Source organism: Hylobates moloch, unplaced genomic scaffold, assembly GCF_009828535.3.
Source record: "Hylobates moloch isolate HMO894 unplaced genomic scaffold, HMol_V3 SCAFFOLD_62, whole genome shotgun sequence".
Taxonomy (NCBI): Eukaryota; Metazoa; Chordata; class Mammalia; order Primates; family Hylobatidae; genus Hylobates; species Hylobates moloch.
This window is the reverse complement of record NW_026652337.1, coordinates 75,390-100,982: the sequence shown is the minus strand read 5'-3', so window position 1 is coordinate 100,982 and position 25,593 is coordinate 75,390. Positions and strand designations below refer to the sequence as shown.

The 25,593-nt window shown below is 39.1% G+C and overlaps 1 protein-coding gene and 1 long non-coding RNA gene across 2 annotated transcripts in view; one reads left to right on the top strand and one right to left on the bottom strand.

Moving 5' to 3' along the window:
- Window positions 1-1,323: 1,323 nt before the first annotated feature.
- On the top strand, window positions 1,324-8,217 carry LOC131382570 (uncharacterized). Its single transcript, XR_009212139.1, has 3 exons — window positions 1,324-1,397; window positions 4,121-4,161; window positions 8,072-8,217. It is a non-coding gene; the product is annotated as an uncharacterized LOC131382570 (long non-coding RNA).
- A 12,769-nt stretch (window positions 8,218-20,986) lies between these two features.
- Window positions 20,987-25,593, bottom strand: part of LOC116463778 (TOX high mobility group box family member 3) — a 38,465-nt gene continuing 33,858 nt past the window's right edge. The window contains exon 7 of the mRNA XM_058434842.1: window positions 20,987-24,542. Within this exon, the coding sequence (XP_058290825.1) occupies window positions 23,802-24,542 (741 nt within the window). The 3' untranslated portion in view covers window positions 20,987-23,801. The remainder of the gene's footprint in view (window positions 24,543-25,593) is intronic.

Genomic DNA, 25,593 nt, shown 5'->3' with positions numbered 1-25,593 from the left:
GGCTGCACAAATGTCTTCTTTTGAGAAGTGTCTGTTCATATCCTTTGCCCACTTTTTGATGGGATTGTTTGTTTGTGTTTCTTGTAACTATCATTTCTCTGAAAAAATATTTATCTGCTAAACATCCTTGGCTGAAAACAAAACAAAACAAAAACAAAAAAGCTACAACAATACCAAAAATCCTTACCTGATAGTGGCAGAATATTCATTAAAAAGTAACAAATTTGATTTATCAATTTTCTTTTTTTTTTTTTTTTTTTGAGACGGAGTCTCGCTCTGTCGCCCAGGCTAGAGTGCAGTGGCGCAATCTCGGCTCACTGCAAGCTCCGCCTCCCGGGTTCACGCCATTCTCCTGCCTCAGCCTCTCCGAGTAGCTGGGACTACAGGCGCCCGCCACTGCGCCCGGCTAATTTTTTGTATTTTTAGTAGAGACGGGGTTTCACCGTGGTCTCGATCTCCTGACCTCGTGATCCGCCCGCCTCGGCCTCCCAAAGTGCTGGGATTACAAGCGTGAGCCACCGCGCCCGGCATCAATTTTCTAATATTGTTACCAAGCAAAACGGGCTCACTGCCTGATGCTCTAGAAGCCAGTACAATGACACTGGGTTTTTGAGAAAAGAAAAGCTTTTTTTTGAAGGTCAACCAAAAAGGAGACAGGAGTCCAGCTCAAATCTGTCTCCTGGTGCCAGCTTCAAGGCAGTATTTTTATTAGAAAACGTTCAAGGGTGGATTCTGGCTTTAATACGTGATTGGGGGAGGGAAAGAGGAGGTCTGGAGAGTCCTCAAGCATGTACTGTTATCTCTTCATGCCTCCTCATGAGTCACACATGCAATTTCAGGAGAAGATAGTATGAACCATGTGGTGGGAATTTGGACTGTGATGTCAGCAAGTTCATTCTGCATAGACTCTAGTCAGCCATATTGGTTCCAATCAATTTCAGCCAGTTTTGTTATCCTACAACAGAGGGAGTTCCAGAATTTCAGCAAGTTGTTGTTTTTTTCATCTGTCATCCTACAAACTCAAGAATCTGTTAGGCATTTATTTCTTTAACTCTTTGGAGTACAATTTTAATATCAATTATAAATTAACATTTTTAAAGCACATATGGCTAAAAGTGCTACAAAAAAGCTACAGAGAAATGAATAATACATAGTCCTTGCCTTCTATGAGCTTACAAATCCGCCAAGAATTGGAAAGAACAAATAAAAAACTGAAAAGTTCAAAGATAAGGTGACTATTGGAGTTTCCAGTGCCAAGATTCCAAATCAGAACACTGGAATTATTTCATAGAGTAGCTATGTTTAAATCTCACTCAGTGGCATAGTCAAATACAGAGAGTATTACCTGGATTGTGTGGCATTAAAAGAGTAAGGTCAATAAAGGAAACAGAAGTCAGGTAAGATAGAGAGATGTGGTCTTAAATTATCTACTATGAGCACCATTGATAGGGATTCTCTTAGTTTTTATTGGGCCTACAAATACCTTTGTTTTTCTTCCTTTTTGAAGGATATTTTCTCTTGACAGAGAATCCTAGGTTAATGGGGAAGTTTTTGTTTGTTTGTTTGTTTGTTGGCATTTTGAAGATGTCATTCTATTGTCTTCTGGCCAGCATTGTTTCTGATGAGAAGTCAGCATTCATTCTTACCTTGGATCCCCTATATACAATGTATACTTTTTTCTCTTGCTGCTTTTAAGAGTTTCCCTTTATCACTGGTTTCCAGCAATTTGACTTTTTGTAGCTTGATGCAGTTTTCTTTGCATTTACCCTGCTTTTGGTTTGTTGAATTTGTTGGATCTGTAAATTTCAAGTTGTTATCAAATTTGAAAATTTGTAGGCATCTTTTCTTAAAACATTTTTTCTGTTCCTTTCCCTTTTCTGGGACTTCAGTAACACATATTAGGATTTTGTATATTGCCCCATAGGTCAATGAGGCTTTCTTATTTTGATTTTTATTATTTTTTCTCTGTTTCAGTTTGATTTGTTTCTATTGCTATAACTTCAAGTTCATGAATATTTTTCATCAGTGTCTAATTAAGCCAATCCATTGAATTTTTTATTTTCAATATTGTATTTTTCAATAAAAATATTTCAATATGTTTTATTCTTTTTTATATCTTTCATTTCCCTCTTCAACTGTGTGCATATTTTTATCTAAACTTTTGGGCCTATATATAAGACCTGTTTTAAAGTCTTGTCTGCTATTTAGGTCTTCTCTGTCACTTCTGAGTCTATTTCTATTGATTGATTTCTTGTAGTTATGGGTCACATTCCCGTTTTTCTTATCATTTCTATTATTTTGTAATTGGATTCCAGAAATTATCAATGTTACAATATTGAGTTTCTAGATTTTGATTGTCTTCGAACAGTGTTGAATTTTGTTTTACTAGGAAGTTTCATGTACATTTGCTTGTTCCTTTTGAGATTTGTTTGTAATTTTTGTTATAGAGAGTATAGAGAAGGCTTTACTTGAGGGCTACATCCCACTTTTAAGCTGTGGCCCTCTGGGCTGTCTACTGAGTGTAAATATTCAACAAATTTTTTCCATGTGATATGGGAAAAGTTGAACGTCTCTCAGTCCAGTGTGAGATCTAGGAATTGTTCAGCTTCAGTAGTTTTTCTGGGTTAATCTCATGAAGTTTCTTACTGTGTACATGCAGTTTAGTATTTAATCAAAAGGCTCAAGAACTCCTATGAAAATTTTGAGAGCTCTTTCTAAGCATACCTCCTCTTCTTCTGTACTCTGGCCCACAAATTCCAGCTGCCTAGGCCTCCCCAGTCTCCTTCTCCTGAACTCAGGGGGTCTGATTTGCTTCCACTGGGCTTTCCAAATTTATTGTAATCCATAAAACTTCTCAAGCAGAAAGTTTTGGTGATCATTGGTCTCACTTCATTGGTCTCGCTTCTTCCAGAACTCACAATCCTGTGCATTTATTGCCCAGTATCTGAAACCACGGTTAGATAGCAATTACTTTCTCATGGTCAGAAGTGGAAGTTCAGCACCATTAATATGAGAGAACAGTTTGAAACAGGGATAAATAATATTTGACAGAGAAAAGGATAGGTAAGAGGATCTCTACGGGAAGTAGTACAGAATTCCAGTAAAGGAAATAATTTTTAATGTCTGACAGATCTTTGTTCAAATGCTAGATTTGCAATGTGAATGGGTAAAGGGAGGATTAAATGAGATAATGCATGCTAAATCCATAGTATAATACTATCATAGAGAAAAACCCAATCAATATTGTGAGAAATAATAATGGAAAGAATAACTGGGTAATATCTGAAGAATTCAGAGTCTTATGGAATGCCTCAAATAGTGAGGAAATAAAGAATTGCACATGCACACAAAAGAAGAAATTGGTATAACATACAAATGAGAGATGACTTTAAAATCTTTTTTAACTAGATCAGTTTTCCCACATATTGCCTCTGATCCTGTTACTCACACTAGTGAAATATTAGTAACATGATGTTTCAATGATGAGGAAAATAAGAAAACAAGCAAAGAAAACAGCTTCCTAAAGAATAAGCAACTGGAGATCAAGAGTCATCTCTTGTTCATATGGCATGATTTCTAATTTAAAGCTGGGACACTATAAATAGCATTTAATATAAAAAGTACACACTAAAATCTATCATTTATGCATGCATTCAGTGAGTGTTTAATAAGCATCTTCTCTAGCCTACAACTACAGACCACATATGAATAGGCATTCTAATCCCCCTTCACTCTTGTCCAGTCCCATGACAGAAGCTATTATATAAATGTCTGATCTCTACTGTAGCAGGTTCCCTGGCAGCTGGGTGTGGTCATGTGATAAAGATCTGATATGAGAGAAAATTAATTTTTCCCTTCTTCCTTTGGATATTCTCATGTGAGAACTTGACACTTAGAGTACATACTCCATCTTGCAAATCTGAAGTGACAACTTTGAGTATGCAAAACCAAGAAACTATAGATAGCAGGATGGATGAACAGAAAGAGCTAGAGGTCTATGTATACCATTAAACAACCAAGCCATCCGTGAATCACTGACCTCCAGAACTCTTGTTATGTGAGAAAAGTAAACGTCTTCAGCTTTTAATCCAGTGTTAACTAGGATTTTCTTTCATTTCAGCTAAAATCATCCACATACCATCGAGACTACCAAGATGTCAGGTCAGTCAGATACTTTGATGGGGACCTTGAAACAGGAAGCTAAGGAATGCAGGCAAATAGCAATAAAGTTTAAATACAGGTTTTGAGTAAAATACAGGTTTTTAGGTAAAAAACAAAATGTCCTTCTGGGTCAGTCTTGGAAATCTTAGTGGAATACATACGGTTTAAACTAGAATTCTTGTTGAACCTCTAATATAATTCATGCAACATAGAAATAAGAAGTGCGGCACTATTCACAATAGCAAAGACTTGGAACCAACCCAAATGTCCAACAATGATAGACTGGATTAAGAAAATGTGGCACATATACACCATGGAATACTATGCAGCCATAAAAAATGATGTGTTCATGTCCTTTGTAGGGACATGGATGAAGCTGGAAACCATCATTCTCAGCAAACTATCGCAAGGACAAAAAACCAAACACGGCATGTTCTTACTCATAGGTGGGAATTGAACAATGAGAACTCATGGACACAGGAAGGGGAACATCACACACCAGGGCCTGTTGTGGGGTGGGGAGAGGGGGGAGGGATAGCATTAGGAGATATACCTTATGTTAAATGACTAGTTAATGGGTACAGCACACCAACATGGCACATGTATACATATGTAACAAACCTGCACTTTGTGCACATGTACCCTAAAACTTAAAGTATAATAATAATTAAAAAAGAAGTGCCACAAAGAAGTACAAATAATTATGTGTAAAGTTGGAAAAGGGAAAACTGTATACTTGGCACTTTTCAAGGCACTATGGAGCACAGAAAAAGAAAAATGTTCACTAACCTCAGGCAACTTTAAGTCCATACTGGCAGTTTATCAATGCCAGTACATTTGAAGAAAGAAAGATTAAAACATGTCAATTTTCAGAGTAAGACTATAAAGGGTTTATTCCCTTGAAGGTGAGATCTGAGAAGTCAGTTCAACAATTCAAACTGGGCAGTTTCTAGGAAAGTTTTATTGAGTTCTCAGCCAGTGGTCTCCTGCTTGCAGCCTTGGTCTATGGCACCTCAGTGAACTTCTCTACCATCCAGTGGGGTAGAACCACCTGCTCTGCATCAGGTGTGAATCTCATCCTATATTCTTTCTAGTTCTCTTTATTCCTCATTAACCAGTCCCCTGACACTTGTTAATAACAATTTTGTATTAAACCTTTCCAGTTCAAATGACGTTGTAGCTTCTGTCTCTTCACTGGACCCTGACTGATACCCATGACATTTTATGTCCACATCTCCCCACATCTTGCCCACGCTGTTACGTTGTTTCTTAGTTTAATAAATGCTCTAAGAGGCACTAGGTTAATTTGTTTAACTAGGAGTTTCCTAGGTTTGCTGGACCACAAGACATTTTTATAGCTAAGCACCTGTTATTTGAGTACCTTAAGTACACTGGTATTTAATGGATCAGTTTGGGAAATGTTGCTTAGGGGACTCATGGCTAATCTAATTGTTTCCTAAGAAGGTGAAAAGTGCTTGCAGCCTCCAAAGACACTAATTTTGATTCACTACATTATTGAATATCTACAGTGTTCAGGACACAGCATCACCAGAAAGCTTATAATAAATGGAAATGTGAATGTCAAAAAATGTCATGGGGAATTTTAGGATGCTGTGGAAAAATAAAGGAGTGAGAAATTCAATTTATTAGGGGAAGTACTAGGGAAAACTTTCTGGAAGCAAGGACATGTGAATTCAATCTTTGAGAATAAGCAGATTTTGATGGAGATGCATATAATGGAGTGAGCCAGGGTAAGAAAAATAGGCAGATGGGGTAGGAGGCAAAGACCTGTGGTTATTAGGACTCCCATGCTACCACTGACAAAAATCCAACTCAATGACTTAAGCAGAAAAATGAATTTATTGGCATGAATAATTAAGAAGTCCAATTCATGCTGCAGGCACAGCTGGATCCAGAGACTTAAATCATGTCACCAGACTCAGGTTTACTCTTTGATTTCCTGGTTTCACTTTTCTCAATTGGACACCATTTCCACTCATGGAATGTCTCTCCTAGAGTTAGTTGTTATGTTCGATTCTGAGCAACCTTAGAAAAACTAAGGATTATCTTTTTCCTAAGAGATCTAGAAAAAAAAAGCCTCACAGAATTCAGTTCCATAAACTGTGACTGAGTCACATGTCCATCTGTAAGCCTATTCTTGTGAGCAATAAGACGTGATGCTCTCAGTGGCCAGGCCTGGTTCACACATCTATCCTTGGGCCAAAAACGGAGTCGGCAACATCCATGCCACATAAATGAAGGAACACCAGGAGGCAGTTATCAAAAAAGAAGAATAGCTAACAGACAAGCAAAAAGAAAAAGAAAAAGGAGAGCTTATACTTCCATAGGGAAAGAGTAGAAGAGGGAATTTCATGATGCTGAAAAAAACTTGATGCTGAAACCAATGACCCAAAAAATTCAGATTGATCAGGTTTGTAAGTGAAATCATTTGATACTTGAAAAATAGAAAAGTCTTGCCTAACTCTAAGGCACACACATTAATCTTCTCAGATTAGCAAAACTAAGTAAAGATCTAAAGTCATTTTCCCTACATCAGAGGAGACATCAGGAAGGTTTGGATTTTCCAGAATGCCTGGAGAGAACATCACTCAGGTATTTTGTGAGCAACTTTAATGTTCACAAGGAGAGAAGTCACTAAAAATAGAACAAGAGATGGCATTGCTTCCTGACAGTGGGTTCGTACAGCTGATATTAGATACCAATGTACAATGCAAAAATAAGGACACCAAACATTACCCAATTTGAATGAGGTTTTTTCTCAATTTCTCATTACCTAGGAGGCTTAATATCACATTAAGCAACTAAAGCTGCCACAATGCTGATGGGCCCTGGTGAGGAACTGCTAACAAGATCTGAACATGCTTAATAAAATGACCAACTCTCACTGATTTATAGCCAACTAATTACCTGGCAAATATCCAGGCTGTGTTCTCCCTGCTGGAATTGATAGCAGGCTGTCAATGTGAGAAGGGACAAAAAGGCAGTTCACAGTTGAAAAATAAGAAGAAATGTTTGATATATTAGAGTGGACACTGTTACTCTCTATCAACTTATCTTGGGGTGTCTAGAGTCATACTGTCAGCCAAGTGCAAACTGGTATTTTTAGGGAAATCTAGAGTTACCTAGAATCCCATCCACATACAAAATATTGGAAAGGGGTGGTAAAGGCTATTTGTAAAGTTTGGCTCTCAAGAAAAAAGAAAACAGAAAGCATACTAGGGCTGTAGAAGTCAGTTGCCTTACTACAGAGATCCCTTATTTCTTACAAAGAATGTGCATTTGGGAAACCTCTGTCTGTGGCATTATTATTCATTTGGGGAACACTGCGTCACAAATTTTCTAATGCTCAAGACTGAAGTTTAAATGAAATATTTCTGGTTAAATAAAAGACTACCCAAGCAACTGACCACTAAAGTTTGGTGCTTTTGCAAGAACATCTATGTATGTTAGTAGACACATCTGACTTAAGCAGGCAGAAGCTAGCTACCAGTGGCTTGGAATTAAGAGACTGAACAAAAACAGAACATCTCACTGACTGTGTGCTCAAAAGCAAAACAAAACAAAACCAAAAAACCATTTGACCTGGCCTTTCTTGACCCAGCTGTCAAAGGGATCATGACAGGGGATCATGGTGCTTTTCCAATTTAGCCTCATTTATCTCATATATCAATGTTACATCTAAAGATGAACACAGGGCATCCTTGCACAAAGGGGATATTGACCAAGAAGGCTTGGGGCATTGGCAAGTTTCTGAAAATTAAATGATAGGAAAAAAATAAGGCGTCAGGCATATAATAGGTCACATAGATCTGCAAAAACAATAGCTACAGCTTGTTAATTTTCTTAAAAGGCCAGAGTCCCTCATTTATTATGTTTTTCTCCTTTCCAGGGAAAATGAATGTAGAGCATATTCTAGTATGAAGTCTTCCCCCACTCAGCTATGAGCTTTATTCAATTAGCTCATCTACTTCTGGCGTATGAATCTACGGTTTCTTTCCTCTTCTGATATCAACATGTAATACCCTTTGTCTGGTCCCTCAAGAAATGATATATTTTCAAATTCATAGTCTTTTATTGTAAGCAATAGAAATGAACACTAGTAAAGTAAATAAATAAAGACAAAAGAGGAGGTAGTAGGCTTATTTATGAAATGAAGAGTGGAAAAATTGCAAGGACTTGGGAAGGAAGGACCAAGCCTGCTAAGGAAATCCCACAGTGAAGATTCCTAAACCTTCTCTAACAAGTGTTTTCCAAGTCAATTGATGATAGGACTCACTTAGAAGTGTTTTGTTAAAACACTGATTGCTGGGTCTAACCCACACCTGCTGAATCAGAACTTTGGGCGGGGAAGGTATGCTGGAATCTGTACATTTTATAGAAAAGACCAAGAAACACTGAAGAAAGTGCTAATATTAACTCCACTCCATTGAACCTCAGGCTCTGCTCCAACTGGCAAGTTCCAGGAAGGGATAAGCTGATTGGCTCACCCAGGGACAGGTGTCTGCCCCTGAGTCCGTCAGCTATGGCCAGAAAGACTGTGTATTGAAAAACACTGTCCAGTGTATCGGGGGCCAGTGCCAGAGAAGGAGAAATCACCAAGAGCAGAGAATCACTGCTAAGTAGTGTCTATTACCAACAAAATAATCCAAAGCTACGTACATTTCACTATCCAGTCTTTAAATCTCATTTAGGGTTCTGAAATATTATATCAACTATTTTTTGAAATTATAAGATTATGCTGTGCTGGAAAATTGGAGGAAGTATCCTGGTGGCAAATCCAACCTTGATCAAGAGTTTGCATGGAGCAAGAGGAAAACAGCCAAGACACAGAGGCTTACAGTGATGAATGCTACATCTAAGACATCTAGGACACCACTTACACTATGGAAGGCTACCCCTCTTCCCAACTTCCAAGCCCACACCCTGAAATGTCCCCAAATTGGAGTGCAATCAAGTCATTAAGTCAGTGTACAAGCTTGGGAAAGCCCCAGCACCCCGCTCCTGGCTGGTTTTTGGGGGTTACCATCCATGTCTTCTGCTCTTCCCCCAGAGGCCCCATGGCCACTGATTTTGCCAAATGATGGCAGCTTAACAGACAGTCTTCTTTGTCCACAAGGTCTTAGTCACTGTGAAAATTCAATAGATAGTTTTGCTGCAGGCATATTTTCAAATGCCAGGAAAGCATCTGACAGTGTTGGATGTTTGGAGGGCTATTGTTAGGAAGATTAAGTGCTGCCCTATGTTCAATCATTTATTCAACAGCCACACGGGGAAGTTAACAAGAGGAGGCAAGTGTGATATGGATGTTTGGTGGGTTTTGCAAAGGAGAGTTTTTCTCCTTATTTTATGCATAAAGCCAAGGACAGGGAATCTGAACAAGAAGTGGGTCATATGGCCTTACTTTGAAGAATAGACTGTTGGAGTTGACTCTAGGCAATGTCCTCACATAAAAGGCAGGCTGAGAGTAAGAGAACACCTTCCAAAAGCCATAAAACTAATTATTTTGGCCTAAACCAAAAGTGAGTTTTTCCTTTTCCCAGACTCCTGAGAAATGCTTTGTTATCAGCCAACTCTCTGAAAAGAATTTTCTTTGCAAAAAGTGTGTCACATGCACTGTTAATGTCACCCAGCATCCACTCACTTTTCTTCTGACAACAGGGGTCTCGTTTTTCACAGGAGAAGCACTTCTCTCTGTTCTTACCCCATGTACTTCTCGTGGAGTTGAACCCATCCTCAGTTCTGGGGATGAGCATGTGACTTGAACCTAACCAATTAGATCAGTACCCTACACTAGCTCATCGTCATTGCTTTATACTTGAGCACAAGACCCAATTAGACCCAGCTAAACACAGAGATTTTATTGAGATGGTGAGAGAAGAGACCATTCTCTTTTCTGCTGGAAATGCTAGCAGTACGGATATTTGAGCTGGGCTTCCAGAAGTCATTGAGTGAAAACAGAGAATGGAAACACCCCAGTAGAAGTCAGAACAAAGATATAGAGAGAAAATTAGTGCTGATGACATGTTTGCACTCTTGGCACCAGTTGTGTCTGAAGCTACTTATGTCCCTGGACTTCACAGTTATACAAGCAAATAAATGCGCTTACTTTCCCTCATCCAATTTGATTTGGGTTTTTATCTCTTGTAATTGAGAGTACTAATTAAAACAGGAATAAACAGAATAATGCATTGTCTTAATTCTGTTTCTTTTAAAACTATTGAGCATGTGCTTTGGGCTTCTGAAGAAGTAGAAGGCATTGTCCTTCTGAGGTGCTAAAGGAAAAGACAGTGTTTATACATGCACAAAGTATAGCATAACATCAACTTATAGCAATAAAAAGGGGTTTATGTAGCAAATGAAATACAGAAGGGCTGAGGTGGTCCAAAGAGAAAAGTCAACATGGAAGGCAGAGGTATAGTTTTCTTGGAGGAGAGATAAGCTGGGTCAATGTCAAATTTGGTTATTTCTTCCCCCCTTAGCCAGATGGGCTTGGGCCAAAGGGTTTATGCTTGAGAAAGCAGTAAGAGTCTTGGCCAACACCACAGTCCTCTTAGATGCCACTGGGAAATCTAACAATTCAGCTTCCCCTCCCACGTGCTTTTTGGTGTGTTGGATTTGGAGAGCTCTCCAGATGCTCCAGGGTTAAGTCAGATCAGCTATAGTCATCTGAATATCCCCCTACAATAACTTTGAAGATGCACTATTCTTGAACTGTGCATCCTATTATTGACTTCACATAAAAATTATGTAGAAATCCGTCAATTAACATCTTTAAGCATCTACTGTGGGCCCACCTTGTGATGAGGGGAATGTAAACATTCATGTGTAAGACAAGGACCCTGTATTCCACGAGCTTTACAATCAGTAGTGACCTACATAACAAATTAGATTATCAGCAAATGCTTGTATGTGTACCCAATAAAGTGCAATGGTTAGTGTGAAAAGAGGGAGGATCAGAATGTAAGCTCCCTACATGATTCAGCCATAAAAAAGAATGAAATCACATCTTTTGCAGCAACATGGATGGAACTGGACGTCATTATCTTCAGTTAAATAAACCAAGCACAGGAAGTCAACCATCATATGTTCTCACTCATAAGTGGGTGCTAAAAAATGTGTGCACATGTGCATAGAGAGTGGAGTGATAGATAGTGGAGACTGGGATGGATGAGGGGATGGGAGAGAGGTACATGATGAGAAGTTGTTAATGGGTACGACGTATGTTAATCGGGTGATGAATACCCTAAAAGCCTTGACTTGACTGCTATGCAAACCATGCATTTAATAAAATTGTACATATACCCCATCAACTTGTACAAATAAAATAATAATAATAGCAATGATCATACATGTTAAAAAGCTACCTGAAAGCAAAACTTGCATTTCAGGCAATTTGTTCCCTGCTAGATCCAATACAGAACCTTACAAAGGCTCACTCCATATATTGCTGGGGATTATAGAAGATTTACTGAAGAAGGTGTCTGGCAGTAATATTTGGAATATACAGCCCAGAGTGATGGGCAATGCTCTGCTTCTAAATGTGGAAGATTTCATCGTGTGGGGAAAATGCCATAACTGACATTGAAGACTGTGGTTTGAATGGTTTGGCTGGACTTCCAAAGCCTTCTGTACATTCACAATTGAGTGAAAGATGAGAGGCTAAGTTTCTGTATATTGGACTCTGAAAACATTTCTTCTTTCTACCCCTCCTAGTCTTGTCCTATTCATTAAAAATCAGAAATAAGAGTGAAGATTGGACAAAAAACTGCAATGCATTAATTACTTTGGGTAAAGGAAATCAAAGGTCTTTAAGATCAAGTGACTTTCCCCTGCAATGGGAGGTTTCCTAGGTCATCTCACTCTCTCGCATACTATATTCTATCCAAGGCCAGAAATATCATTACTCCTTCACAGTACATCATCCCAGCATATTTTGGAATGTCCCTCTTTGCTGAGCAGTGGCTGGGTGGATTGACAATATGTGTGTTCAGCCCACCTTTCTATGTGCCCTATGTTCTCTCCTATCGCAGCCCTCACCAAACTGTTTTGTAATTACTTTTGTCTATAATTTGCTGGATCTGCCGGCCTCTGCACTTGTTCCTCTATGGTTTATCCTCAACCCAGCAGCCAGAATGATCTGTCTCAAACAAAAGGCAGATTGTGTCAGTCGACTGTTCAGAATTCTCCATTGACTTCATTTCTCACTCACAGTAAAATCCCAAGCCCTAAGAATGACCTAGAAGACCCTATACCTGTGGTTCTCCTACTAATAGGAAATTAACAAAACCTAGAGAGGCTTATGAAAAACAAACAAGCAAGCAATGTCAATGCTGCACCCAAAACTAATTACATCAATTCCTGGAGCTGTTATTTTTCTAAAAGTCCCCCAGGTAATTCTTTTTAATGTTATTATTATGGAGAATTTTGAACATACACTAAAGTAGACAAGCTAGCACTTTGACCTCTGTGTATCCATCATCCAGCCATCTCTCAACCCATGGCCAATCCTGCCCCCTCCACATCCCCATCCAGTTCCCCTGTCTTGTATTACTATGGAGCAAATTCAGACATCATCGCATTATCCAGATAGTCATTATCTAGATTATCGATATCTATAAATATTTCAGAATGCAACTCAATAAATTAAGAATTCATTTTTCTTCCAACGTAACCACAATGTCATTAACACATCTAAGGAAGAATGTACAGCTATTGCGATCCACTGCAAGGATGGAGAACCACTGCCCTACGCAGCCTGCCTTGGGGCTTCCCATTTAGACCTCATCCACTGCTTTTTCTCTCTTTCATTCCTCTCAAATCACAGGCGCTGCCTTGCAGCATCTCAAACACTGCATACCTGGGAGCCTTTAGTCACCTTTTCTCTGTCTAGGATGATCTTCTCCCAGATAAACACACAGAATCATCCTTCATCCATTGTCACCTTTTCAATAAGCCCCTCCTTGCCTACCCTATTTAAACTTGTAGCTCATCCCCTATCCACCCCATACCCTCTTTCTCTCCCTTCCGTGCTTATTTTTATTTATGGCATTTATTGGGTGCCCAAATACTTACTGAATAAAACTGCATTCCCCCATCAGAATATAACTCCATGAGAGAAGGCTCCATGTAAATATTTGCTAAATGAATGCATAAGTGAATGACTCAATTGGATAATATTATTTTGGCATGTAAGCCAATGAGATGATGGGATAAAGGGTAAAAAGTCAAATAAATAGATACTATATTTTATAAAGCTTAGAGAAAAACAGCAACGTTTGTAAACATGACAAGGTGAGAATAATTAATAGGTAATGCATTCACAGCAAGCTATTAATGGAAGCTAGAATGTTTGAAATAAAATCCTAAGCACTGAGGGTGACATCAGAAAGCACAATGGTTCTCTTTTATTAACAGTCCCTTGGGCTGCTTGCACCACAGAATTAAGCCAGGTTGGTAAAAAGTGGTACTATACAATCATAAAGAAAAAGTTGTAAAGTGTAGGTCAAACTTAGCAGTACATAAATATGTATGCGTGTGTGCCACCTGCAAAAAAATATTAGAGTGAGCGAGTCCAGACTCAGGTAGGTGAAACTCCAAGCATCCTTGCTCACTAAGCATTCACATTCTCTTTCTCAGGAACTCTGATCCTAGAGTTTACTGTGTGTGTTGTTGCTCTCATTGAGTCAGTAGCCTTCTTGGCCATCTTCCAGGTGTAGGAAACAGCAAGATAGCTGAGAATCTCTGAAAGGCTGAAGCTACACACTCAGGTGTAAAGGTACTAAAGCCATACTTCACTGCCTCCCTCCTCCAGGGCCAAGGAGGACATTTGGAAGCATTCTCTTTGGAAACCATACCTAAGACAGGTTGTTTCAGTTCAGGCTTGGAACATTAAGTCTTGGCTTCCAATGTAACGAGAGCTTACTCTCACTCTCCCAGGCTGCTAAGGCACAAGATGTCCTGTTTGTCATCTGGCAGATAAATATTCAAGGGCACCATCATTATGACAACAGAAGATGGGCTTGCACGAGTAATGGCCTCCAGCCTGGCATGTGCTCCTCTGCATTAGGAATCATGGAAATTGGAGAGGGGTCCAGACAATAAAGATGCTTCTCACTCTCAATGCTAACATAGCACATATTGGACATCTCTTGAAACTACTGTGTCATCAAAGCTTAGCAATTAGCCTCCAGAGTAACAGGCAAAAGTTTAGCAAAGGATGCCACCCATAAGTAGGAGCAAAGGACTGCATGATTTCCATTCCCATTACAGGTGTGTTGGAAAACAAAACTATCACAAAGTCATTTGTTCTAAAGTTCGCTTTCTGTGCTCTACTGTTCCCTGCATGAAGAGTTGCCATGCTTATGAACACAGACCTGTTTTGTATATGCAATTAAAAAGAAATGAAGTTTCACTTAAAACTCTAATGAATTTTATTTTTGGTTTTTTTGTAGCTTGGGGGTGATAGGGACATAGGCTTATCTTTCTATTAGAAAACATAGGAGATTATGCATATAACAATTAGACACTATAGATTCACCAATTTCATCCAGAAATATTAAAATAAGCATTATGCTCATGTGCCAATTGCCACAATTTGGCCCAACAGAACTCTCCTTTGCTGACTTGGAAAAAGCTAGAGAACTGTGTATTTTCCACAGAACATGCCCGTTCTTCTCTTCTCTTTTGTATCTGCCAAAATATTGTTATCCACATTCATTCACTCATTTGGGTGGTCCAATGCAGTTGACTTCTCAAGTCCGTAGGTGACTAGAAGGAGAGCTTGCTACTAAGGGTGAGTAAGGGCAGCTGATTCCCCTAAGGATGCCAGAAAGAGAACCCAGCCTTTTATATTTGCAACTTCGCCAAATCTTGTGTAAGTTTGTAAACACCATAAAATATGTTACGATGTTTACAGCATATGTCTCTTATTGTTAAGAACTATCGTGGAAGTATGAGTGAGTCTACTTCTTAAAATATTTTTTATATAATAGTTATGGCATTCAATTATACAATAGTAATTGTGAATAATTATACCAAACCCCAGTCTGTTTTATGACTACTTCTCACGCTGAGCTCACATACTCTATATAAACACCATCTGTATCAAACATAAAACTCTTAGTTGTTGTAAGAATACGGGCTTACAAAATGTAGCTTATTAGTTCTGGGGCCAAGCAGTTTCATGGCTATTGCCTAGGCTTCCACAATCCACATGAATCCAATGACCTTCTCCAGCTGTGTTCCGTTTCTTTGACTTGAAGCCTGATTACCTTGATAGCTTAGGATCACGGCAGAAATCATGGCCCACATGCCTGGAATGTTGACACACCTCTGCAGTTCTGTTCAGCATTAAGTGCACTTACTTTGTGCTACAGATTTCTGCTCATTTCCTATATGTGTGGTACAGATTTAGGTCCTTAAATTTGGCCAACAGGAATGCTTCCTAAATTTCCCTTCATGAAGTGCTATCAGGGTCTTTCGGTGCCCCTTCCAAGCTGTTCCTCCAGAATTCTCCAAATGAAGTTTTCCCCCTGAAGAGGCCCCCTCACTATGTAAAAAGTTTTAACAATTAAAGAGAACAGCAACTTTTGAAATATGACTGATCTCTGAACAATCTTTGGTCTAAGAATTTAAACCTCTATTGACAGCTATTTAACCTACTCAAGACAGCCTGACTTTGAGAGGACTGAACAAAGTAAACATTTTGTCTCCAATAGATAAGTGGTTCTTCAGCAGGAAACAAACTTCAGATACAACCTACAAATAAACAAAAATATCTTTGCAGAAATTTAACCCAATCTAAGAAAGATAAGTTGTGCCCATTCTCAAAAGTCATTCTGCTCAGATTTGTTGCTTGTCTTTAGCCATTGACTGAGCCCAATGAGCACATCTCCGGGTGTTTGATGATCTAGAAGTCAGTATCATTGTCACCTTTATAGCATTTTTTTTTTTTTTTTTTTTGAGATGTTTTCTCTCTCTGTCACCCAGGCTGGAGTGCGGTGGCACGATCTCGGCTCACTGCAAGCTCCACCTCCCGGGTTCACACCATTCTCCTGCCTCAGCCTCCGTAGTAGCTGGGACTACAGGTGCCCACCACCATGCCCGGCTAATTTTTTGTATTTTTAGTAGAGACGGGGTTTCACCGTGTTAGCCAGGATGATCTCGATCTCCTGACCTCGTGATCCGCCCGCCTCGGCCTCTCAAAGTGCTGGGATTACAGGAGTGAGCCACCGCGCCTGGCCTTTAGCATATTTTAGTCTTGAAAATTTTCCTTATTAGAAGGCCTGATCTCCCTGCCAACTAAGACTTTAGGATTTAAGGTACGAAAAAACATACTGTTTCTTCTCTCTTTTTTTTGTTACAAAATTTCTACCTCCAAGCAGCATAAACAATGGTTTTGTTGCATGCAAAAGGATATTGCAGTTCCCCCACGGAATTAGTTTCTGATTTGGAAAGAACTATAGCTATATTCACATTCTTTGGCCAAAATATTCTGAGCATCGTTTAAAAGTTACAAGCTAGGTATGCCAGCATTTGGACACAATTTATGAAAGTGTTATTATGGACAAAATGGTGCCATTCCTTCCAGGTAACAGTCCAAATATCGAAAAACGGATGTCTTAATTTGGCATCCAAAATACACACACGGGGTCAGACTGTATGTGGGTAATTTCCTCAGATGCTATTATTTGTCCCCTGGGATCCCACATACGCAATATCAATTATAGAGGAGAGGATTAAGAATAGGCAAAAAGGGTGAGGGCTGCAACAGCAGGCCTGAATGATTTGGACTAAGATCTTATATCAAATTTGCAAATTACCAATTAAGGCAGGTTTAGAACATGGCATCATTTTCGCTCACTGTGACAAACTGGAAATTAAGGCTCTCTCTGCATGTCAGAAGGATGACAGTAATGACACAACAAGAAATGCTATCAGAAGCCTCTTTCCTGGTAACAATATATCCTTAGACACAAGGCAAACTGCCTGGTAAGAAAAAATAGGCCAAAAATCTGAAAATAAACGTAAGACCTGAATCTCAAAAAAACCACTACTCAGTTGCCTCTGGATAAGTCACTCAAATACCTTGCAAATGAAAGCCTTAAATACCAGAATGCTCATACCTGGTGTCTGGATGAATATGTTCAAAACTGTCATTCACCTCTACTCAATTTTAGCAAGTGACCATTTGCAAGGTAGCTTTAGTGCACTGTTCATTTAAAACTAAGACAATAATAAAATCTTGTGGACTTGGGACATATCTCCTTTGACAAATGAGTGGTAGCATGCACCGCACTTAGTAAGGGGCATGTGGTCTCAGAAATTGAATGGTAACTCATGAAGCAGTATACAGTGTTGTTACTGCATAATTCCTGGGAAGATACATCCCCTATACTGTCTTAGATTTTTCATGCTCGACATTGGAGCGGTTCATTGGATTCCTTAAATAATGTTTAACAATGAACACCTACCCGATGCTCACCCATCTCAAGCTTCCTTAAATCTTGTTTTTCTTTTCAAACGTATAGAGGGATACTATGCCTTGGCACTTTTGTAGTACCTCCAGCCGTAACACTTGAACGCCACAAGGCAAAGCTGTTTGCTTGAATATAAAAGAATGACAGAGAGGTACGGAAAATAGACTGGAAAGCATTCACACCAAAAAAAGTGCCATGTGGCATTAAGCCCCACTGAGAACGTTGGCTACTACTTGTGGCACTCACTCTGCCTTACTGCCTGCCTCACCATGAGGAAAGCACGGAGTAATGTTTCTGTTCAGTGTTGTGATGGATGTGTCATCTAGCTAGCTACAAACACAAACATATATTTACACATCTTATATACAAATATATGATAGGCATAAATCTATATCAAATATATATGTCATACATATACGAATATTTGACCTAGAGCAAGGACATATCCATTCCATTTCTGGCTGTCCCTCTTAAAAACAAAGAGATATTGAAACAAGCTGCCACCACCCCTCTGTGCCTCAGTTTCCTAATTTGTTACATGAGGTTAACTCTACCCTATCTAGAAAGGGAACCAAATGAAGTAATACACAGAAAACTGCTTTGAAAAGTCCAGAGTGCTATACAAATGCCAGGGATAATGATATGTTTCACAAAAGAGCATTATTCCTTTGCTAAGAAGGGTACATCCACATTCACATTTTCTGTGAAGGTTCTTCTTTGAAATTAAATTGAGACCGTAACCAACATCTCTCCCAGTGCTGCCTGAGGTTTTACTCAGCAACAAAGCAAGGGCTTCTTTCATCCTTCATCACATTTGAGTTCAAGCACCAAGAGGTACTTTTTACCAGTGGTGAAAATAGCTTTCTTTTCACAGCAGAAACACAGAAAATGATCTCTCTCGATACTAATGGAAGGATAAGGCTTATTCTACAGTTGCCACCACACACACACACACACGCACACACACACACAAAAAAAAAACACCTTGATTGATTTGATTTGGCTTTGTTGATGGTGTGTTCTTGCACCAGGAAGATGGGAGTGGCATGAGAAAGAGGACAAAGCACATGAAGCGATGGCTTCATTTATCCATATGAATAATTAAATATTGAGATACATTTTCAAGTGGTCATCTTGTTCCATTTTTCTTTCAGCTTTCAGTGTCCCCTGGACACTCCCTTCGAAAAAAAATAGATTAAACACTTCAGCCTTCATACATTCAATTAATTCTCATCATACCTGCCTTACTTGGATGCCTTCAGTGCTTTTGGAGTTCATCATAATTCCCCAGCAGATTTTCTACAAATCTGACCCCACACTTCCTCTCCAGTGCTTTTCCTACTCACCTCCACAAAAGCTGTTTGTCCAGTTTTGTTTGATTCTCTTCGGCGGTTTTGAGGTGCCTGTGCTTTCAACCTGAATGGATTTTCTCTGCTCTCCCTTTGGCTGCAGATGTCGTCTACTTCTACCAGGATGACTTTTATCTTGGCCTGTTCAGATCCTACACAATCTCCAAGGCACATCTTAAATGTCCATAATTTCATGTAGCTTTCCTTAATACCCCTAACCAATGGCAATCTCTCCCCTTTCTAAATACATTTTAATTTTCTCAGATTAAAAAACACACTTTAAAAATGGCTCTTATGGGCACACAAATCATTGTGTCTGGTGGGTATCTTTTCCACCTCAATAAAAAATGAAAGCTCCTGAAGTTCAGAATGGCTTTATTTTATTTTTTAAACATTTATTATGAAAAATTTCAAACATATACAAAATAAACAGAAGGCACTTCTGTTTTTGCATCTCTTTGGGACCTATCACAGTGTTTTGCATGTAGCAGAGGTAAATTTAAGTAATTAGGGCCTTAGGCAAATGGAGCTCTCTGTCTGCATATCTGATGCCGTTGTCTTCTGGATGGTTAAGCTTTTCCTCAGTCACACACACACACAACCCACACACCTGTAGGATCACAACCTACAAGGATTAAACATGCTCACTGGCTTTAAAATTCAGGGAAAGTCTTTATTCTGAGGTCAGTTCAGATCATCAGTAAAGCTAACTGCATTCAAGGGGATGGGGAGAAAACATTTATATATTTAAGAATATTTTCTAAGAGAATTCAAGTTGGGTTGTATATCTGTTTGATTTTCTTAGTAAGGCACATTTTTTTATAAATGTGTAATACCTGAAGAATAATGTACAAATATGGAGGGCTTTCTATTAATACCAGGTTTTCATCACTTTGCATTCACATTTTTCAATGTCTTCCCTTCCCAAAACCTCAGACTCCTAAAAGTCTATTTTATGTATTTTTTTAACTTGCGCCTACTTAGCCCATTATTTGCTACTGAGTGTGTGTGTGTGTGTGTGTGTGTGTGTGTGTATTTGGGAGAGAAGTCAGATCCTTAAAGTGAACCAGAATTCAGGAGTGATAGATTACATGTCCATGCTGTGTCATATCCAATTATCTCAAATTGACTGTACACTGCATTATTCTGTTAGTGCATGGAAGATCAATAAATATGGGGAAAAGCCACCCCAGCTCTCCACTTTCCCATCCGATTCTAGTAGGTCTGAGACGGATCATGCTACTGTGATGTGTACGCCACAGCTAAGGCAGGCAGGTGGTGCATAGACACCATTCAAACTTGGCCTATTCAATCCCAACTCCTCTAACTCTCCATTCATGCATAGCAAAACACCATCTGGTCCTATTTTGCCTCCAGCAATCACAGCTGACCAAAAACGATAATAACAGCTGTTGCAAAACAAAAGCCAAACAAAGGGGGGTGGGGGGGCAGGGAGGAAAGGTTATATTGAAGTCCAGTGCTGAAAAATGCTCCATGAAGTGAGAAATGGGAAAGAAACCATTCAGATGTCTAAAGCTCACTGAATGGACACAGTGGAGGACTTCTACTTAAACTTGAGATATTAATCCATCTGTCTAGAAAGCCTTCAAACCTCCGTCAGGTGGTAATATATTGCAGAAATTATGCTGCACGAAGGCATTTAAGCTTTTGTTCTTTGACTCGGGAACTAATGACCCCATGTCAGCTAAAAATGAAAATGCCTTATGTTCTCTCATCATACAGCAGTATGGGTTAATGCAAAGAGAGCACATGTTTAGCCAGAGTAATAAAATAATGTCTACATGGCATTGGGAGAGACAAGGGGCATGTGTGTGTGTGTGTGTGTGTGTGTGTGTGTGTGTGTGTGTGTGTGAAATGGAGGTGGTGGGGGTGGGGGAGTGTCTGTAGACCACTTAAAAGGGAAGGCATTTAGGCCATTTAGGTATGACACTAATCAGATACCACATTTCTCATGTCTATTTTTCATTATCCTGATTTATTTCTGACCTGTAACAAAAGAAAAAGTGCACCAAGTACTTACTTAAGTCTCAGGAATAGAAACCAGTCATATGTATAAACTGAAATATAAATGGATATATAACATGCTTTGTGAATCCTGAAAACAATAATTTGGTAACAAGGTTGAGGAATTCTTTTCATGATTCAAGCCTTTTGACATTTTAAATGTATAATTTTGCCTGGTGATTAATTTTATAAACTGTAGTCATTAAACTTTTTTTTTCCTCTGGAATTGACCGTCAGTGGCTTAGCAGCATTTAATCAAATGTGATAAAACCTAAGATTTATAAAATCATTTAATAGATGTTACAACACCTGCTTCTAACTGCAAACAGTTGAAAACAGACTTCACTTGCAATTAAGTCTTATCACTAGTGACATTTTTTTCCAAGCAATACTTCATGGGTTTTCAAAATGACAATTACAGAACTAATACACAATTACTGTCATATGTAGTTTAGCAATTAATTTTGAAGACATTTGTCTAAAGGTTTCACAACAGAATATAAAATGGTTATTGTTATGTAATGTTAGTTTCAATTCACAGAAAATCTTTTACCATTCGAGCTCTACTTCTGATGGGTCTGATGCTAGCACATCATTTCTTTGTGGAATACAATCACTCCCTTGTAGATGTAATTAGGCATCATTCTAAGGCTGTTTGAACACTGATACCTGTCAACTAATACATCTTATGAAAAGCTTCAATTTAGACATAAATTTTTCTACAGCAAGAAATCCATAAATTTATAATTAGAATCTCTTGCTGTTCAATATTTGTACATAATACAGAGTAGGAGAGGATTATGAAATATTGAAAGCTGAATTCATTATTCATAACCCACAACATACAGTAAATACTCTCTGAAATACAACAACTTTGAGGGATCCGTATTCCATTATTTTTGAATGTCTTGCACAAAGTAGCTGTGGAGCGCACCACGCACACCCTCATTCTTTCCAGATTAGGATTCTGGTCAGGGTTGACACTTGCTGTTTTTAATTTTCATTTTATCATAAGCAGTTTAAGACTGTTGCCAGTGGTAATTTGCAATTTTTATCAAGACCTCTTCATTATAGCTTCTGACAGGACAGATGCTGTAATTAATCATGCAAGACAACTGGGGATAGTGGTCACACTGCTCTCAAAGAGGAACCGCTACAGAGCAAGAAAAGGGGGGAATAAATGGGCACCAAAATAATTATTTTGGCTTGAGAATTAGCATTCACCATCCATTTTAATAGCAATAACATCACAATACCCAGCTAGCTCTAGCCCCCTCAAAAAAGCTATTACTTTTTTCTCTATACTTACCTTGTACTTGCATCTTAAAAAAAAAAAAAAAAAAAAAAAAGACAATTACACAAATACTTCCAATACGTTGTTTTGGTTTTTTCAAGGATCTTCATTTCAGGCTATGCAATGCATATTCTTGGCCATAAATATCATATTTCCAATTGAAAAATGGAAGATGATGCTTGGGCTCAAATGAAACTTGGTATGTGGTGTATTTCCCCATCTTACATGTATTCAAGGAACCAAAAATGAAATCTGACATATCATTTTATTTGAAAAGTGAACAGTTTCCTTGTTGTTGCATCAAAATACAGTCCACAGTTTTTACTGAAATGTGTTTATTCTATAGCAAGATAAAAGCATTTTTGTTTTAGTTAAGCAAAATACAAACAACTTAATTGCTGCTATCATAACTCATAAAAAAGTATAAAACAGCATAAAAACACAATAAGCAACGTAGCAGTGAATGGTTTATGTCACCAGTGTTTACGTTAAAGCCTCATTTAGGAAAACTTTACAGCACATAATATGAAAACTTACAACTTTGAAAGAAAATATTTACATTGATTATTCAGATGTGGTGTGCCTTTTAAATATTCTACTGGTATTACATCATAATAAAAACTCTTGCTTTTTCTTTTTAAATCTTAACTTTTGTAATAACTGTTTTCATTTAAGTGCATTTCCCTTTTAAAAATACAGTGTTTTTATTTTTTGAAACTTGTCACTCAAAACACGGAATATAATATTCACATTTCTTTTCTTCTAATTGGAATGAATATAATGGGCTAACAGTGGTCATAGATATTGTTACAACATATACTGTGGTTTGTTTGATTTGGAGAAGTCATGGATAAAAAGTGGAAATTAGTCAATAATTGAATTTAATCACTTGCATTTTTTTTCTGGAGAGATTTAGGAAAAAAATAAGAGCTTTGGCAAAAGTCTGTGATTTACATTATTTTTTTCATGACAAAAAAATGCCATCAACTATTCACGTCATACAAATGTTTGTATGAAACTGGATCTTCATATTTCAGGTAGTTACAACTGTGCTTTTTATTTTTAGGGCTTCAGAAGTTCAGATAGCCTGGAAGTGTGGTTTACTCACTTCTGGAAAAATAAGGCCATTTTCTATGACTCAGAGAGGCCAGTTTATAGTCATCAGTATGTCCCAGGATTCATTAAACAGTTTGATTCACATATTGTAGGTATAGCCTGAATAAATAAAAAAGGCATCACATAAAAGAGCACAGCTTTTCTTGTTTAAAAACAAAGTGATTTATAGTCAGCTAAAAGATGTTACTCAGCTACACTGTAGTTCTTATTGCCTATCTAATAGACACTTGAGAGGACCGTTTGATCTGTTACACATTTCTGCATAACCAACACCAACTTACAGGTTTCAGCCACATATGCTTTTCCCTCCTATGCCACTCTCCTCGGTATATGCAAATCCGTCTGCCAAATGCGTCTTCAGAAAATACTGACCTGCGATAATACTTGAGTCTGTGTCTGAGACTGTATTTGCGACTGGTGCTGCTGAGAGGCTGGCTGGGGGCTCCCGATGGCAGGGATGGGGGATGTTATCTGAGAGGCGACAGGGGAGTGCTGCCGAGGAGAAGGCTGGGACTGGTGCTGCATGTGTTGCAGCTGCTGCAGCTGGAGGCGCTGCTGCAGCTGCTGCTGCAGCTGCTGTTGATTAATTTGCTGCTGGAGATGCTGCTGCTGCTGCTGCAGGTGCTGCTGCATGTGGTGCTGGAAATGCTGCTGCTGCATCTGCTGCTGGATTTGCTGATGCATTTGGTGCTGCTGGAGTTGCTGCTGCTGCATCTGTTGCATCTGTTGTTGTTGCTGCTGCTGCTGCTGCAATTGCATCTGATGCTGCTGGGTTTGCACCGAAGGACTCACTTGGGTGGAGGGTGCTGAGCCAACCATGGTCGTTCCCATGGAGCTTATCAGTGGAGCCCCAATGTTCGAGGGCATGTTGGCTGCAATGGTGACTGATGTGACAATCTGGTTCATGGGGAGTCTCATGGTTAAGGGTTTGGGAGCGATTGACCTAGGGAGGGATTGCTGGAGAGTCTGAGATGATGCTGACACTGTTCCATGTTGAGACAGTGGAGTGTTGAGAAGGAGAGAGGATGTTAGATTGGTCGACGCCAGGGTCTGCTGAACAGAACGGATGGTCTGGGCTTCTGCTGACTCAGCAGCAGCCTGCATTTTGGGGGAGAAAATTCCAGACTGTTACAACACATAAGTATTTAAAATATTTAAGCATTTTTAGATATTATACATTGATTTTTTTTAATGGCCACCATTATTCATGCCCTCCTGTATCTGTACTCTTTGTCTTGTGACTCTTTCACTCCTCCCAGAAGTGGAGTCAAATCCCCTACCTCCTTGAGTCTGGGCGGTTCTTGCGCCTTTGCTTTAGCTAACAGAACGTGATGACAGTGATACTGCTCCAGTTCCAAGATGAGGCTTCAAGCCTGCCCCTGCCATGTGCATGATGACAGACATGTGGCCCAATTACCCCCCTCAAGAGTCAGTTCACTGACAGCCAGCCAACTGTGATCAATGTGAATGAGTCCAGCCTCGTCCAACATGCAAGCTGACCCCAGACAGAAAAGCAAGACTAGCTGGTTCTACCAAGCCTGGCCTAGATCTGAAGAACCAGCCAACCAATTGGCACTCTCTGAGGATAAATGCTCGTCTTGTATCACATCACTGAGCTTTGGGGATGGTTGTTACACAGCATTATTGTGGCAAAAGATAACTGATACACATATTTAAGAGCAACAATTCTTCTGCATTTAAGTCTGTACTAACGACTTTACCATTGAGTACCATATGTTTAAAGACAACAGAGTACAGGCTGCCTGAGTTCAATTGCAGTTCTCTGACTTAACAACTTTGTGACACTGGGCAAGTTAATTTACTCATCTGTTCCTGTTTCCTTATCTGTAACATTGGGTTATACGGCATTTTTCTTTCTTTCTCTTTTTTTTTTTTTTTTTGAGGTGGAGTCTCACTGTGTCACCCAGGCTGGAGTGCAGTGGCGCAATCTCAGCTCACTGCAACCTCTGCCTCCCAGGTTTGTGCCATTCTCCTGCCTCAGCCTCCTGAGTAGCTGGCACTACAGGCGCCCACCACCACACCTGGCTAATTTTTTGTATTTTTTAGTAGAGACAGGGTTTTACCATGTTAGCCAGGATGGTCTCAATCTCCTGACCTCGTGATCCACCCACCTCGGCCTCCCAAAGTG